Source organism: Trichoderma evansii (genome assembly GCF_050947405.1).
Source record: "Trichoderma evansii strain SZMC 28006 chromosome Unknown GGI43scaffold_4, whole genome shotgun sequence".
In the NCBI taxonomy this organism is placed as follows: domain Eukaryota; kingdom Fungi; phylum Ascomycota; class Sordariomycetes; order Hypocreales; family Hypocreaceae; genus Trichoderma; species Trichoderma evansii.
In genome coordinates, this window is record NW_028145202.1 from 234,002 (window position 1) to 250,135 (window position 16,134).

At 52.3% G+C, this 16,134-nt stretch overlaps 4 protein-coding genes across 4 annotated transcripts; 3 read left to right on the forward strand and 1 right to left on the reverse strand.

Moving 5' to 3' along the window:
* Window positions 1–76: 76 nt before the first annotated feature.
* Window positions 77–2,255, reverse strand: GGI43DRAFT_282046 (uncharacterized protein). Its single transcript, XM_083201236.1, has 2 exons — window positions 1,893–2,255; window positions 77–1,268 (listed from the first exon to the last, which is right to left on the reverse strand). Exons 1-2 carry the CDS (start codon window positions 2,082–2,084, stop codon window positions 447–449), a joined length of 1,014 nt encoding a protein of 337 aa, XP_083063079.1. The 5' UTR covers window positions 2,085–2,255; the 3' UTR covers window positions 77–446.
* Window positions 2,256–5,842: 3,587 nt separating this feature from the next.
* On the forward strand, window positions 5,843–9,276 carry GGI43DRAFT_397473 (heterokaryon incompatibility protein Het-C-domain-containing protein). Its single transcript, XM_083205113.1, has 5 exons — window positions 5,843–6,370; window positions 6,430–6,990; window positions 7,128–7,307; window positions 7,366–7,910; window positions 7,971–9,276. The coding sequence occupies exons 1-5, from the start codon at window positions 6,247–6,249 to the stop codon at window positions 9,141–9,143; spliced, it is 2,583 nt and encodes an 860-aa protein (XP_083063080.1). The 5' UTR covers window positions 5,843–6,246; the 3' UTR covers window positions 9,144–9,276.
* A 3,833-nt stretch (window positions 9,277–13,109) lies between these two features.
* GGI43DRAFT_282397 (uncharacterized protein) lies at window positions 13,110–14,004 on the forward strand. The gene is made up of 2 exons (XM_083201239.1): window positions 13,110–13,501; window positions 13,555–14,004. The coding sequence occupies exons 1-2, from the start codon at window positions 13,325–13,327 to the stop codon at window positions 13,870–13,872; spliced, it is 495 nt and encodes a 164-aa protein (XP_083063081.1). The 5' UTR covers window positions 13,110–13,324; the 3' UTR covers window positions 13,873–14,004.
* Window positions 14,005–14,039: 35 nt separating this feature from the next.
* GGI43DRAFT_282343 (uncharacterized protein) lies at window positions 14,040–16,076 on the forward strand. The gene is made up of 2 exons (XM_083201238.1): window positions 14,040–15,797; window positions 15,858–16,076. Exons 1-2 carry the CDS (start codon window positions 14,210–14,212, stop codon window positions 15,896–15,898), a joined length of 1,629 nt encoding a protein of 542 aa, XP_083063082.1. The 5' UTR covers window positions 14,040–14,209; the 3' UTR covers window positions 15,899–16,076.
* The last annotated feature ends 58 nt before the right edge of the window (window positions 16,077–16,134 follow it).

Below are 16,134 nucleotides of genomic sequence, written 5' to 3' on the forward strand. Positions count from 1 at the left end.
TGACCGCCAGACTGCAGCTAAAAGAGCAGTCAAAACAAAGCGATATAATTAAAGGATGTGAAAAAAAAATTGAATCCTTCATCATATCAAAACACACACATATGAAGACCAGGCTATATAAGCAAGCCCAACATATAGGAAGAGAACGAAAGCCGAAGACTAAAGAGCCCGCGGCATTCTCATGCAAGGTATCATGGCTCTTAATCGAGCCAAAAGGGAAAACCGAGAGCCAACTTGCTAAAACAGAGGCGACAATCTTCTCCGCAATTCTGTAGTTGCGGTTTGTAGGTAACACAAGGTGATGTAGAATGAGATGAGTGCGGAGGTTAAAAGATTACTCTTCCAGAAGCCCTCTCTCTCGTTGCTTGTATCGAGAGAACTAGAGAGGCAAGGGACGACAAGAAGAGCAGCAGCTTTGGCTTCTATAGCCAAGAAATATTCGTTATTCAAGTGCTCTTAGTCTTCTTGCGTCCGGACTTCTTGGGCTCCTCCTTCTCAGGCTCGGCGGCCTTGGTCGATGTCCTTCTCCGCTTCTTATCCGGGCTGGCGGGCGCAGCAACCTTTGGCGTCTCTACCTCAGCGGCAGGGGTGGCAGTCTTGCGCTTGCGGGTGGAAGCGGGCTTCTTGGGGGTCTTGGCTGGGGCCTCCTCCTCGTTCTCAGAGGGGGCGGCGGCGACCTGCTGCAGCTGCTCGGCAATGGCATCCTGGTCATTGACGGGGGCATCAGACTGAGCAGCGGCCTCCTTGAGCTCAGGCATGGGGATATGGAAGTCCTCGGCGTACTTAAGCGCCTCCTCATCGCTCATGTTCTTGGCCAGGGGGTTGCCGTTCTTGTAGGAGTGAACACGGGCATTGTAGAGGCGCAGGTTGTACTGGTAGGCGTTGTTCCAGCCCTGCTTCTCCTGGGGAGACATGTGAGCCCATCGTCGCTGGCCCTCTTCCTGGACAGCGCCCTTGGGAGCATCAGCGCCAAGGTCGTTGGCAATGATGGAGCGGGCATGCTGCATGTAGAGGAAGTAGGGGGTCAGGGGACGCTTGGGGGCGTTGGGGTCGTGAGTGCGCTTCTTGCGCTCCTTCTTCTCCTCAACGAGGGGGGTGGCGTCTGGGATGGGCACCATGAACTGGGCAGCGGCATTCTCAAGGTTGTTGAAAAGATCGCCCTGGGGGCCCTCAGCAGTACCCTCGCCGAGCAGAAGGCTGGTCTGGCGATAGTAGTCATGGGTGAAGGACCTCAGAAGCTCCAGAATGGTGTTGAGTCTGCCAACGGCCTGATTGATCTTGTTAGTAAAGGGCTTCAAAAGACTTGCTTTAGGGGGACAAGAAAATTGACGGCAGCGGTCGGGACGAGCTGAGGCTGGAGCTAAAGCAAAGCTGCAGCAATGCGCCGCAGAGCTCTCGAGTGGAGAGCTATAGCTTGCGGTTCCCACTAGGAAGCAGCTCCAGGCGGCACGACCCAGCGAGACGCGGGGCTAGACCAGCATCAAAATGTAAACAATTGAGGGGCTAGCAGTGCAGGTCGCGCGCGTTCGGTGAAGCGCAGAGAAAAAAAGGACATGTGCAAATGGAATTAAATCTGTGCTCTTCTCTCGTCTTCCTTGGCGAGAGATGAGGGCTTTTGTCTCGTCCTTGCGTTCCACAGACGGCAGAAGCGAGGCTCATTGCCACACATTTTTAGCTAAGAGACAAATCCCGGCTCGCTCGACGTCACTCGAGCTTGCCACTCGGCAGGAGCAAGAGCAAAAGAAATGACAGGAGCACACATGCAGTCCCTGGCGCTAGTGCGCGCGTTCTGGCGCTGTGTCTGTGTTTCTCATCTCCATCTTCTCATCTCTTCTTGAAGTTGCAGTGGAAGGCAGAAATGCAGATCAGTTCAAATGAAAATGAAGACTCACCGAGTCGCGCACGCGGATGAAGCTGTCGTTGTCGACAACGCGCTGGGGCACGCCGGACACAACAGGCGCGGGAACTACTGCTGGGTGCAGACCGCCGACGACGGGCGCGGGAACCATGGTGGGAGGAGGCACAACGGCGACGGGCAGAGCCTTGGCCTTCTCCTCGGCAGACTTCTTAGGCGGGCGAGGCATGGTGGATGATGACGAGTTTGGTGGTTGCTCTAGTGGCGGAGTGCTGCTGGAATTTTTGGGCGCGTTGCGGTGCGGTGCGCCTCTTGTAGCTTCTTGCTTTTTTGTCCTAGAAGGTTCAAAAAAGGCAGATGCGCTGTCGCGATGTTCTGGCAAGAAAAAAGGGCCGCTGGAAGCGATCTAAAGGATAGCGGGATGAGGGTGAAAAGTGGTGCGGTTTGGGGGGATTGATGGGAGGGGAAGAGTGCTGAAGAACGGGGGAAAATAAAATTTCGGGGGTTGGGGCTGGGTGGTGGGCGGTGCGCCCAATAAGTACCTGAGCCGGGAATCTTGGGTGCGCGCGCAATCAGCAAGTGGCAGCCGCAGCGGTCGTCTTTTTTTTTTTTTTTTTCTGGGTGCTCATTTTTTTTTGGGCTGGCGCCCCTCCCAGCCCCCCTCCCACACCCTCCAAGGCCAGGTGGTACTCCGCTATTTTGCGGTGATTGATCGTGCTAACAGCACCCGCTGCATTTTCTGGCGCGTACGCAGCCTGTCGACTGGCTGTTTCGATTGCAAATGGAAATCTCTGCACAGCCGCCAGGCTCCAGTCCAACCAGAGGCCCATCCCGCTCGCGCACTGATTTCACTTGAAGCACCGGTTGCTTGCGCTGCTCTTAATGGCCCTGTGTCCGAAAGACGGCCTTGCTCTGCCCTGCCCTGCTCTGATAGCGAGACCCCGCACTGCGCTCGTGGCCTGTTCCTCAGCAGCTAGGCCGCTGGACACGCTGGGCTCTGGCCACTGGAACCTGTAGCCGGCCGCGGATATCCGCCCGATAAACGGTCTGGGCGCCCTGCTGTAGCGCTTCAGCATGGCAGCCCCCCTCAGCCGTTGCGTTGCTCATGGCACGCTCAGCTTACCCGCTGGCATGATAGAATTTGACCTGAAAGCCAGCTTGATGTATTGAGGCCAGTGTCTGCCCACAGAGCACCCAAAACCACCCGTGAATATTTTGTCGCAGCACAGAGCCCATCCCCATCCGCCCCGTACCAGCAGCCAGAGCTGTCGACAGCAGCAGCCTACATCACGACAGCACCATGCAGCCTGGCAGTTATCAGCAAGCCTGGTAGTTTCCAGCATAGCCCAGCCGCTATGCATCTCAGTGGGCGGTCAAGTCGCCCGCTCCACCTGCACGTCTTTCCTCTACGCTGGATTTCTCTCGTCTGCGCACATCATTTTATACAGAGCACTTGGTACTTTGTGCGTACTCTCCTATTATTTCCGATGCAAAGGCATTTCATATTTCGCTCTTGTCACATGATGTTGCAGTCGTTGTTGGTTTTCAAATGCGCTATGCTGCCCAGATGAGTTTGCTGCGCGCCTTGTGCTGGCTTTCCGCTGCCAGCGTGCCCATTACTGACCCTCTGGAGCCGCCTGTTCTCGAGCTTGGTGGTCCAGCGATACCTGCTGGCTACCTTCTGAAATGCCCCCGAAGATGGCGTTCAGTCTCTGGGGGTTGATCTCAGCCAGTGCTGCGGCCGTTGATCCAACCTCTGCACGGTTACACTGGGACGGACAGCACCCGACAGGCCAATTGAAGCCCAAGAATGCTAGCGGTCTCCGGGGGTCTCTGGCGCCGCGGCGTACGTGGCGTACATTTCAGCACGATGATGAATGCCCCTCATCACTGAGGTTTCAGCGCCTAAAAGCGGCAAGTCGTTGCAACTGAAGAGACCGGCTTGGGGCCAAGTGCTGTGTTTACCGCTGGCTCGGCTCGCTGATCCAGGCGTCAGTGGGCGATGGGCGACAACTGGAACCTGAATCAAATCAGCCAGCGAGCCCTTGGAAGTGCCTTGGGCGCTCCTGCCTTTGCGCCAGCACGGGCTTACCCCGCCTCTGGGCGCACCTGATCGTCCGACGCTGTTCCTTCGCTCTCTGTTGTCCAAGTCGCCGATGTTTCGACTGGCCGGGTCGTTGTCTTGCGCTGTATGAGCGTAAGAAGGCACCTAATTAATATTAAGCTGTTCATTCATAGGTACACGTAGCTAAGAAAGCCTCCACAAAGTAGAATAGATTACACACTGGAGCGTAAACACGCACGCAGATGGAATCAATGGCATGCCATCCAGCCTGAGTAGCCCAGAAGGTCCATGACGACGCTACAAGAAAGCCCGTAGTACACTTGTCAAGTAAGCACCATATCGGAGCACAGGCTTTGAGACAGCCTCCTACGCAAGATCAGCACGGGCATCAAGTCAAGATCGGGGTAACAGATGGCAAAGCTAGAAAAGTCTTCAATTTCTTGATTTCTTCATGTTATATTGACTCGCGTTGAAAAGACGTCTAGCCATTGCTTCAAGACACTCGACGCGCTACTGTTTATCAGGCTCTTGTCGGGCAGTAACTGGCGGGCTATTTGGCATCAGCCGCCTCTTTACACCGAATGTAGGCACTTAACGGCGCACGGGCATGTGGCAATCTTCAGCAGCTCCAGTGCTTTTTTTATCCAGAATTAGAGCGTGCTCGTATTGACGGGCTCAACTGCCATTAAGCCGGGCTGTATCTGTGTATCAGCCAGCATTGTATTTTCAGCAGTCACAGCTATTCGCAGCCCCTGCGTTTGCATCTAGCTGCCACACTGGCAGCACCTCTTCCAGGGCTGTCTCGCCACCGCTCGTCATGATGGCTCTTGTTCAATTCTTTTACAGATGCTTGAGAACACTATCTGCCTAATTTTTTATTCATTGTTTTCTTAAGGAAATAGTGTGCCCATAACAGACAGAATATACAGCTGTGCGTAGCGAAGATTTGATCTCTGTGGTAAGAACAAGAGCATGTAGCTTTGCGTCATGCTCAAGCACTCACCGATGCCGTCTTTCATCCGATGCAATGGTCTAGGTAGATTTAGCTACAGTGATACAACAGTAATTGCGGGCGCGAAAAGGCAAACCCCGTCTTGACGGACGAGGCTTGCAGCTCAAGTCAACAATTCAAAGAAATACATGTTCTACCACATGAATAGCATCCGTGGTTGCTCAAATAGAGAGGGCCGTACTGCTTATATTTCTTTGCGTGCTTATGCTGCGTGCGGCAGTTGAAAATCTACTGGCAGGCCGCATATCAGCGTTTCTCACATGGCTGTTTAAAGCTGTGTACAAGTGCAGTATATATTACACATATTTGCCCTCCTTTGCTAGCCAAACTACCGGGACAGACCTCTTCAATTTACCGAGTTCAGCATCGTAGTGGGCACGCGATGCGGCGCCACAAACCAGCTAAAGGGAACTCGAACTTTTTAGCGGGGGCAATAAAACTGGCAGCAACATGCGGCCAGATCTTGTGTGAGGCGAGAGACTGTGGGAGGATGAATCATCAGGGTCAGCCCTACAGTACACGGCAAAGCAAGGGCAATAAGGTAATATCATTATCAGCTCAGCTCAGCCTTGTTAATAATGGCCTTACTCCATGATGTCTTGCTATCAGAGGAGAGGCCCTCCATCGCGGACAGCTTCTAGACGCGTTGAAGCGATGTCGTTTTAAAAACAAAGTATCAAGTAACCTTACCGCCGTCCCACCGCCGCCGCCACTCAAACTGCGTTTCCATTATGCATCAAGCACGACCCCTGGCCGGAATAGATAGCGTCTGCCACAAGCGCGATAGGTACCTGCGATTTGTATGCCAGCTCCTCCAGGCGCGCAGGTATCTTGATCCCCCACCAGCGCACAAGCCGTCTCAAGTCCGCCGGCACTGTTTTTTCTGCCCCTCGCAACATGATTTCATCTCTCGACGACTAGCCATTCATAGCTCACGATGTTTGCCAAGACTCCAGCAGTTTCCGGGGCCGGACGCCTCTGGTTGGGCCCTGGAGCATATGCCAAGACTCGCTCTGACAGCTGATCCAGCTGCCGATTGGGTGAGCTTCGTGGTCCGGTGCTACCAGGAGAAAATGCCCCTCCATACGCCCCTCCCTCGTTTTTCGTCTCCTCATGGGGATCTGTTATCTCCAGCAGTCTAATTATTCCCTCTTCTTTCTCCTTTTTCTTTCTTTTTCCTGTTGTAACTTCTCCCAAGACAGCTTGTGTCCCACGACCTATATATCTGGTATCTATATCTACTTTGACAGCGATAAGCTGGGCAGGACATTCCACAGACATCGAGTCAGGCCATAGCTTTCAAGGAGTGACACGATGATCGATTTTAGAGCGCCTGGCTTCCTTCTGGGGCTGGTGCTCCTTGTTTGCTTGGTTCAGCCGGCAGCAGCTTTTGGCGCTGGTAACATTGCATCCATCTCCAAGGTCGAGGGCCAGAACTGTACGCCATCCCCCTTGAGTGCTTCTAGCCTTTCGTATAGCTAATGGCGACATCTACAGGGCGACACGGTGATATCGAAGATGCCTTGTTAACCTTGGCCATGGCCCATGCCATCAAGGGCGGCAAGAAATTCAACAAGCGAACCGTCTCCCGAGTTTACTTTGGCAACTGGCTGCGTGACTACTCTCAGGCCATCGATGTTGCAACCGTCAAGATGGTGTCCGCCGAGGCTATCCGACTGCTTCTTTGCGTTCTTGGCTTCATGTCCTTCGGCTACGGCTCTGGAGAATTCGAGGTCACGGCCGAACGTCTTGGCTGCTATCGTCCCGAGGACCACATTGACAACCCCAAGGGCTATGCGGAGGGTGAAGATGCCCGCGATTATGATCCCCGCCTGAGAGGCCCTATTGACGAGGAGACCGAGCTTGCTATCGACCCGGAAACCGGTATGAAGAACTATATTGCCAACGAGCGAGTCGGCATCATGACTTCTGCCAGACATGTGCGTCTTCTATTCGGTCGCTGTATCGAGCTGGCTCGCGAATACAAGCACTCGGGAAGCAAGCCGGATCTCTATGAGGCGCTCCGATTGATGGGAACAGGACTTCACTGTCTCGAAGGTAAGCGAAAACCATACTTTAGAAGACAACAGCAATGCATGGTCGAATACAAGGCTTGCGGACTACCTGCGTCAACTGACCCCTTTTTATTCCAAGGAGAACAAGACCTGACAACTAATCTTGTATGAAATAAATAGATTTCTTCGCCCACAGCAACTACACCGAACTTGCTCTTATCGAAATGGGCGAGCGCGGAGTCTTTCCCCATGTTGGCCGCAATACTCAGATTCAACTGGAGGGCGCCCGCCACTCCGTCTATCCTATCGTAACCGGTACATTTGGAGGCGTTGATTTCCTCCACTCCGTCACCGGAGAAGGTAAGCACAGATCTTAATCTGCCACCGTGATTCGATATCATAACTAACGCTTCCCAAGTATCCGATAAGTTGACTCAGAATGAGATTGACGAGCTTGAGGGAGCACTTAATGAAGGCCAGCAGGGAGATACAAGCCTTCTTCAAAATCTCCTCAGCAAACTCCCCCCCGGCATCCTTCCTGGCAGTAGCCATGGAGACAAGCTCGACGAGATCCAGTCCAATGCATCAGCCGCCCAAGAACATAATCAGCCAGTCTCTCCCAAAGATACTGAAGAATTCACCATGTATGTCAAAAATGTTTACAGGGCGATCATGCCTGCCATTGAGTTCCACGATAGCATCATGAAGAGCATCAGCTCTGCGGTTGAGAGAATCCCCATTCTCCCCCAGATTATCGAACAATTGGAGGAGCAGCTGTCCGTTTTCGTCTTCTCCATCATCGCGCCCTTTGTTGTGCCTCTGATTCACCAGATCAAGAACGAACTACAAACTGGATCCTACGAAATCATCGAAAGCAGCCAAAAAGAGCAGCATATCGTCTTCAACGACGATGAGTCTTCTAACCCTACCCATTCCATGCTCTCCAAGGATCATTTCTCCAACGTAAGTTTCTTATTTGAGTATCTAGCAAGAGAAAAGACCTGACTGCTAATGCTGATGCAGATCCTTAACGAAATTGCTGGCCGAACTGCCGCCAGAATGCTTCACTGGGTTGTGCCACAGCTCATGGAGGCCATTGATGACGAGTCAGTGGATGTCAACCGCATGCTAGATCGTATTGTCAACGGTGTCATGCACCACCCCGCTCAGCGTGAAATGGGCTACGATGGTGTCCGCGAGGCGCGACAGCTCATCTTTGCGTCCGTACAAGAGTGGTGGGGCGATATGGGTGATGAGCAGCGAGAAGACTACCGCCGCAAGCTCTCTCCCCAAGGTGTCTTCAATGGCGAAAATCACAAGGAAGGTGTCCACGATACTGGTCATGGTTGCGGTAAGCTGAAGATGCGCAAGGAGTTTGAGCCCCAAGGTGGCGTTGAAGACAAGATTGCCGGCGCCGCGGCAACGGCCATTTTCTCAGGTGCCACTGGTGCCATTTCTGGATTAATTTCTCAGAACACTGGCGTCGACTTTGGCTCATCTCATCATCAAAGTTCGGGCGGAGACGATGGTATTGGTGGTCTCATCAGCGGCTTGGCTGGCAATCTCCTAGGAGGCGCCTTTGAACAAGGCTCAACCAACAGGGAAACCAGTCGTGGATATGGAGAGGACGGTTCTTATACACAGCGTCAGACAGAGTATGGCCAGCAAGGAGATCGATATGGCCAAGCCCAGTACACTGAGACCTATCGCCCCGACGGCGGACGTGAATCCGAGTACCAACGCTACGAGCAGCAGGATTCTTCATACGGAAACCGAGGCTATGGAAGCTCTAGCTATGAAGAGAGAAGAGAGACCCAAGGGAGCTCTTATGAGCGTCGCACCGAACGCTACGAATACACTCAATCTACGGAGGAAAGCTATAGCGAGCGCAGGAGTGAGAGCAGAGGTTCTAACAGATCTCATGACCACCACCACCACAGCAGCCACAGCCACAGCCACAGTCATAGCCATAGCCATCACAGGAGCCGTGATGAATCAGAGTCCTATGAGAGGCGTGAGGATGACTATCAATCTGGCTACGGTCGCCAGCAAGACAGCCACGAGCGTCAGGAAGAGCGCTATGGTGACGACTACCGTGAGAGCAGACACCATCGCCGTAACGATGATGACGAAGATAATGATGATGAGTACAAGGTTCGCGATCACGGCGGTAACAGCGGCGGCTACAGATTCTAGATGGCGTTGGTTTTCGCTCCCCTATGCCGGATAGCGGGAAGAAGAAAGGGGTAGCTTATGGCGGGGTGGCAGATGAACAAGTAGAATATGTTAGTAGACGGCATAGATAGTAAAATATACCCATTTCGAGAGATTTAAACGATGCAATTGGATCAGTATATGTGAGCTAGAATCAACTTGTCTTGAGTACAGTAGCTGTAGTTTGGTAGTTACCCTAGAATGAAGCTGAGAAGCTAGGTTAGAACTAAATGGCTTGTGCTTTGTATACGAGATGCTAGTGAAGATCAAGTTAATCTCACGAGATGGAAATCTATAAATAAAACAGACCTTGCTTCCAACTTAATAGTTAGTCTCCTTGGTGTGAATCCTTTGGACGAGGGTTGAGTTGAAACTAATTGATAGTATTGCACAACAGCAGCAGTGGAGCACAACATATCCTTGGATCTGCAGAAAGTGGACTGATTATGACAAGTGGGATGATGGGTCACTTTGACGAGTGTAGCCCCTCGAAAGAAAAACCCTTTTTACATATGCTGTCCAGCGGCTATCTCTGTAGATAAGGCCAGCCATGGCAATCCAAGCGAAGATCATGGAGAGTTTGTTAGCGAATAACACGAAGGATTTGCCCCCCCCCTCTCTCCTCTGTTTGCCGGGGGTCAGCTCCACCTATGCTCTTTGGCAGGGCGGTATATCAATTTGCAAAATCCCGGTGGCTTGCATTAGATTATAGAGAAGAGGGCCTGAGCAAAAGCTGGAGGATTACTAGCCTAGCGAGAGATGGAGATGTATGTAGTAAGCCCAGCTGCTGTATGACTCGGAAGGCCATTTTCTCCTTGCATGTAGGATCTCCAAATGTACCGGTACTAAATCTCCCTTTGCTAGTGCCGTCGGAAGAATCCACAGCCGATTCGAAGCCCGCGCCTCTTAGTTCTCCCGCCTACAGTATGGAAGAATCTCATTGGGGGCCAATGGGCTGGTTTGTCGAGGACACCCTCAGCGGCCAGTTTTTTATGGAGAGAGGCGCCAGGTCAAGCTGTGTGCTTTTTGGTGCGAACTTGCTGCTACCTATTACTCTGTGGCGGATGAAGCTGTGTAAATGGGCTTTGGTGAGGTGCGGGGAATGTATCATAGTTGTCAGGTGGCAGCCCAGTGTACGAGCATACGAGGACAGCGTGCTGATGATACAGCAAGAGTGACGACATTAGATACTTTTAATAGTTGGCTACTAGCCTTTTCTACGTGTCCTACAAGTATGATATGGCGTCCTATCTGTCCTTCCCGCTTGCTCCCCTCTTTCTGCTCTTATGGAGGAACCTATCTGCTTTGCTGTGAGTGTATTTGAGTTGAAGTCACGCCTACGGCTGGCTGAGCACATCACTGGACGGATAGAAAAAAAAGCGCGCCGAGAGGAACGATTGCGGCCAATGGGCAACAGCTCGTGCTACCATGAAGATAGTGGCCGGGAGGGAAAGACAAGCTTTTCTGTCGCCATCCGATTCGCCGATGTCTGACACGTCGGGACCGAGGGGCGAGTCGCGGCGCTTCTTTTCGCTATGCAGGGCGGCAAAGATGGCTGCGAGCTGTGATGCTAGCGGGCAGACGAGCAAGTGATACCCCAGGTAGGTAAGTTATTTAAACCACTAGTGCCAAGTTTGTGTGTGTGTATTATGTAGGACGGCGTAATATTAGTTTGTATGGGTAGCTGAATTTGCTTTGGCATTGGGGGGACCGAAGAAGCCGGGGAGATAAACAGATGGAGTCTGCGTTGTGAGAGAAGCGCGCCCTGGCTACAGGACCGAGGACTCAGATTGATTGATGGGCAGAGTAAGCAGTGCAAATCAAAGGACCTCGAAGCAAAGAGGTTGTCAGATTATATCCGAAGCATTTCCTTGTGATCTGCGTTTGAAACAGCCAGACGAGATACCGTAACAGAGGGCTGTTGGGCTGCGAGATGTCCAGGTGCGTCCAACCAGCTCTCTGCTGCCTGGGCTGCCCCTCTCTCTTTTTCCCCGGGCCATCTCGTCCGCAGCCTCGATCGTTCCAGAGGGTCGACAGAAAGACAAGGGGGCATGTGCTAAAAGGGAGCCTTGATGCGCCATCCCAGGATTAGCGCCAGGGCCCAATGGCAGAAGCTCTGGGGCTATTCCGAGCTGCTGGTGGTAGCAGCGTGCGTTTCACTGGAGGCCAACCCATCCCACGGGCCATTGGGCGAGTGTTTCGAGTTAGCTCTCTAGCAGCTGTTTCTCGTCTTCTTTTTTTGGGGCCGTCGCTTCTACTAAGTTTATGAGGTGAGGTGAGAGCGGATACTTGTGTTACGTATCGGGATTCGGGAGGGCCGACCAAGCCGCGCGAGACTTGGGGCCTACGTTGATACAAGTCTAGTGCTGGTGATAGTGTTGCAGCACGCATGTAAAGAGAGGTTATGGACAGAGGATGAAGTGGAGTGATGGCATGATAACTACATGTTCCTGGTGGTGATCAAACGGAAGGGTCTATTTTAGTGTTACCACGGCTTGATGGCAGTTGATGTTGTCGGCGATTGATGGAGCGCTTTGAGTTGCCAAGCTTTATGCACGCGGGAGATTAACCTGGCAGTGCCGTTGGCCTCTTAATAAGCCGTGGCAGATACTGAGGCAGGTCGCCAAGATGGACGCTCCTCTGCAGCTTTTGATCGGCCACTTGTGCATGCATACGCAATGCTTGACACAGAGTCTTGTTGTCAATACCTATGTAGTACTTGTTGTATGTATGGCTTGTGTGCCCCATTGGCTGCAGTACTTGTAGTAGATTTTTCCACTTAGCTTCTTTCATCTCTGGGTGCATATACTACGAATACGCAAGTACGTACCAATCAAGTATTTCCCGACAATGCTTTGTGCCCGCACATGGCTCTGTATCCCTTCTCTCGCAATTCGGCGCTTTAATACGCTGTCGGACCAAACAATATTTGTCATTCAAGTTTAGTTCCCGTTGTTTAACCTTCAGCATAAGATTTGACAATGACTCGGAATGTCCTTGAGTTTATGGCAAACGCCTACTGCCTTCCACTTGACGGCGGATGTTCATATGCGATATCACCTTCAGCCGCACTCTTCCGTGCCTAGAAGAAGGAATATATATTAATTAGATACTTCATTGACGTACGTGTACTTGTATGCCAACATATATGTCTCAAGATACATCTACCATAGTACAAGCTCAGCCTTGCTCAGGCCGCACAAAACGCTCGTGTCATCGTTTCCGACTGGCTCATATCTCGGAAGCGGCAGACGGAATCGATTCCCTTTTTCAAATTTCCCATTCACGCTTATCCTCCTGCAGAAACGCTCCGCCAAGGGTGGTCTTGGTTCGCTTAAACTGAGTTGATTTTTTGAGCACGCGAGCTGCAGGGACCGCTAGAGGTACAGGCAGCGAAATAAGAGGTTAATACTACGCATGTATTAGAGAGTTGATCCCCCAGCAACTGAACTGGGCACCTTGCCTGAGCTGAATAAGATGCCTATGGGTTGTAGAACTACCTATTAGCTCAGTTACTTCCATATTACCGTCTGTCGAATGGTTGTACCTGTACGACGTCGTGTAGTCTCTGGCGACACTTGTAGACAGTCCGCTGCCGCTGCTCCACGCCTTTTCGCTGGCTTCCGGTTTACCGTCCAGCCGCCCCGCCTTGGCCTCCACCAGCTCAGGTGTGTCTCAGTCCCTATCAGCGCCCGTGCTCGCATGTCACCCACTACCCGAAGGCGCAGATAGCGTAACGGTGCGAGCATATGTACTTCGTAGCGTTCAATAATCTGCGCTGCTGCAGCCAGCGATATACGAAGTACAGTACATACGTGTCTCCAGTGGCTGGTGGTGGCTTGCCGCTGCTCATCAAACGCCAAACCGGATTCCGGGGTTGCTGGCGCCCATCATATTCCGGCCGGCAGTACTAAGCCACCTGCTGCGCGCTGTAAGGGCGTCCACCCGCCTAGCCTGGTGCTACCACTCACCACTCACCACTCACCACTGCTGCCACCACCAAGTACAAGTACAGGTACCGCTACGTGCGCCGCTTATCCCTGGCCTACTTTTTAGCACCAGACTGCTGTGCCGTACTTCCAGCAGCGCAGCAGCACTTTTTTTTTCTCTCGCTCTTCCTGATCTCGACTCGCCCAGTGGCCCCCCCTACGCCCTGTTGTTTTATGGTGCTCGCTCCCGCCTCTCTCTCGCTAGGCCAGGCCAAACCATCAACCTCCAACTTTTCGCTCGTCCCAGTGCTTCCAACGTCGCCTCGTCCGCTCTCGCCGTCGCACCGCCGGTGCCTTCTATATCATGACTACCGCCTCCCGCCCAGCTATGTCTATGTATTAGAAGAATGTGTGAGTTTCTGCTCGCCTCCCGTCCCGAGCCGCTGCTGAACACCGTCCTGCAGCGGCCAAGGCTACCCTTACGTGACCCCAGTCTTGGCGGCCGGCAACTGACGTCTCACAGCGCTCTCCGAGATTCGAAATGTCGTGTATGTTGCTCCAAGGAAGCAGGAAGAGTCCTGTTGATGCCCGCTCTTGTTTGCTCCCGCCAGTGCCGTCATCCTCTGCGAGTCTACGTCAATGTCGCTGCTTGCTTGACGCCGCCGCCATGTCATTGGCGCCTCATCGCCGTCGAGGGTTTCCTCCCACCACCTGTGACCATAGGGCGCTACTTTGACGTTGCTCGCATGATGACGATTGCTGTCTCCCTCTTCGATCGCTAGCACTTCTACTTGTGTTTCTGCTGTCGCATTTGCGTCTGCGTCTGCAGCACCTGCTGACGGCTTGACAGGCTTCTCTTCAGTAATCCGGTCTGGGGTGGTGCTACCACTGTGCCCACCACCATTATCAGAAACATCACAGCGCTCTCCGTGCGTCCATTTCCCCTCTATCCGCCTTAATAACCCTTCTATGAAGTGCCGCTGACATTGCTTGTCTTCACAGAGTCAGATAGCATACGAGGAGCGCATCGATAGCAACATCACCACGTTAACGACGACTAATGCCGACACCCTGAATGGAGTCATACAGGGCCTTTTATACGTTCCCGATATAACCCGTATGCCGTCCTGCGACGCCCAGCAGTACGATTTCATCCCGAGAAATGTTACTCGCCGCTCCAACCTCCCTCCCACCAACTACAATCTCATCGCTCTTGCTCCCTGGTTCAGTATAGACTGCACTATAGCCTATCTCCGTGCCGCCCGCGCCGATCCCATCCGTGGTTTTATTTTCTACAAGCCAAACAACTCATCGAACAAACCCCAGGACGTCGATTCTCCCGTCTGGAATCTCGACGATGATGGCGCGTGGAGGAAGCAAAACCAGTATCCTGTCTTTGCCGTGTCGGGTCTTGAGGGCCAGAAAATGATGACTCAACTCAGTTACTACTCAGGGACTGTTGACCAGATACCCCATGGTCAGGAGATTGCGCAACTCTATGGACCTAACCCGAAAGACTATGTTCGAATATGGACCGAGCTATCCATGAAGAATCCCACCAATATTCCCGCTTTGTGGATATTTTTCCTAATTGTCATCAGTGCTTTGCTGGCCATCATCGGTGGTATTTCACTCACTATGCATCTGATACAGAGGCGGCGCCGTCACTCGCTGAGACGTCGCGTTGAATCTGGCGAGGTTGATTTGGAAGCAATGGGCATCAAGCGGTTAACCGTGCCATACGCACACGTCAAGTCGTTCCCGCTCTTCACCTATAACCAAGACCCGGATTCGCTCAACAGCCCACCAACTCCCTCGTCTCCTGGACCGCGTGGAAAATCGAAGAGAAGTCGCAGACATGACCGAGTTGCCCCCAGTGACATTATATCCCCCAGTGAACAGAGCGTTCGCAGTACACGAAGCGTGCGAAGCAAGAGGTCGAGTATAACAGGATCCGATACTACCGCCACCAATTTCCAGCCCAATTGTCATATTTGTCTTGATCGATTTGAACATCGCGTTACCATCATCAAAGAACTCACTTGCGGCCATATATTTCATCCCGACTGCATAGAGGAATTTCTTCTCGAGAACAGCTCATTGTGCCCGATGTGCAAATACTGTTTGCTGCCTCGCGGGTATTGTCCTACTATTACCAACGGTATGGTTCGTCGTGAGCGTGCTCTACGGAAACTACGAGGGAGGGTTGATTTGGATTATTCCTCTTTGGAATCTGGCGAGAACAAAATCAAGGGCTGGACAAAGAAAATATTTCACTCACGGAACAACACAGCTTCGCCTGATGTACCACTAACACCGGTCAAGGCCAACAAGCCTGAGAGAGATCCTTCCGGGAAGAAATTATCCACGTCTACAGAGCAGCCCGTTGCGGATACCGAAGCTACTAGAGAAATACCACTAACGCCATCTGGAACAACAATTATGGAGATATCCGAATCTGAAGAGGACGCAGTCGGAGAGACAACAGCCACTGCAACGCAGAATCCGGCGCCGACACCTCGGACAAAGACCCGTAAGCCTCAGCCTCGCGCTCTGAGGTTGTTACCCACGGCTCCAGAGGGCGTTGAGCTAGTAGTGGAACAGCGCGCCGGAGGACATAGCCCTTCGTCGTTTGCACGAGAGCGTATGCGGGAGATTGCAAGCCAGAATGCGCCATTTGAAGACCCGGACTCGAGGCGCCCCAAATGTAAGTTATATACTTTGCTCTTCCTCTTCTTTAAAGATCTTGCTAACAACGATATTCAAGGGCGACGTGTTATCTCGAGTGTCTTTCCTGGATTCACATAAGCGTGCACTTCTCTACTTCTCTAACTTTATGAGCAATGTTCTCACCGCTTCTTCAAGAAATAGCATGGCGTCGGCGTTTTCTTCCCCTACTGGATACTTTTTCTTTTTCTTTCTTTTTTCTTTTCTTTTGCATCACCGTGGGAAATCTTTCAGAATATAGCGGAGTCAGGGCAGGCGGAGTTGGAATATTGGAAACGGACACGTCGTTTTTATTCCCTTGCATTTGACATAAGGCT

Excerpts from the sequence above, each read along its gene's own strand:
- GGI43DRAFT_282046 (XM_083201236.1), bottom strand. The coding sequence starts at position 2,084 with ATGCCTCGCCCGCCTAAGAAGTCTGCCGAGGAGAAGGCCAAGGCTCTG. Across the intron at positions 1,269-1,892 it reads TCATCCGCGTGCGCGACTCG|GCCGTTGGCAGACTCAACAC; the intron begins GTGAGTCTTCAT and ends AAGATCAATCAG.
- GGI43DRAFT_397473 (XM_083205113.1), top strand. The coding sequence starts at position 6,247 with ATGATCGATTTTAGAGCGCCTGGCTTCCTTCTGGGGCTGGTGCTCCTT. Across the intron at positions 6,991-7,127 it reads AGGACTTCACTGTCTCGAAG|ATTTCTTCGCCCACAGCAAC; the intron begins GTAAGCGAAAAC and ends TGAAATAAATAG. Across the intron at positions 7,911-7,970 it reads CCAAGGATCATTTCTCCAAC|ATCCTTAACGAAATTGCTGG; the intron begins GTAAGTTTCTTA and ends ATGCTGATGCAG.
- GGI43DRAFT_282397 (XM_083201239.1), top strand. The coding sequence starts at position 13,325 with ATGGTGCTCGCTCCCGCCTCTCTCTCGCTAGGCCAGGCCAAACCATCA. Across the intron at positions 13,502-13,554 it reads TCTATGTATTAGAAGAATGT|CGGCCAAGGCTACCCTTACG; the intron begins GTGAGTTTCTGC and ends ACCGTCCTGCAG.
- GGI43DRAFT_282343 (XM_083201238.1), top strand. The coding sequence starts at position 14,210 with ATGCCGTCCTGCGACGCCCAGCAGTACGATTTCATCCCGAGAAATGTT. Across the intron at positions 15,798-15,857 it reads GGACTCGAGGCGCCCCAAAT|GGCGACGTGTTATCTCGAGT; the intron begins GTAAGTTATATA and ends ACGATATTCAAG.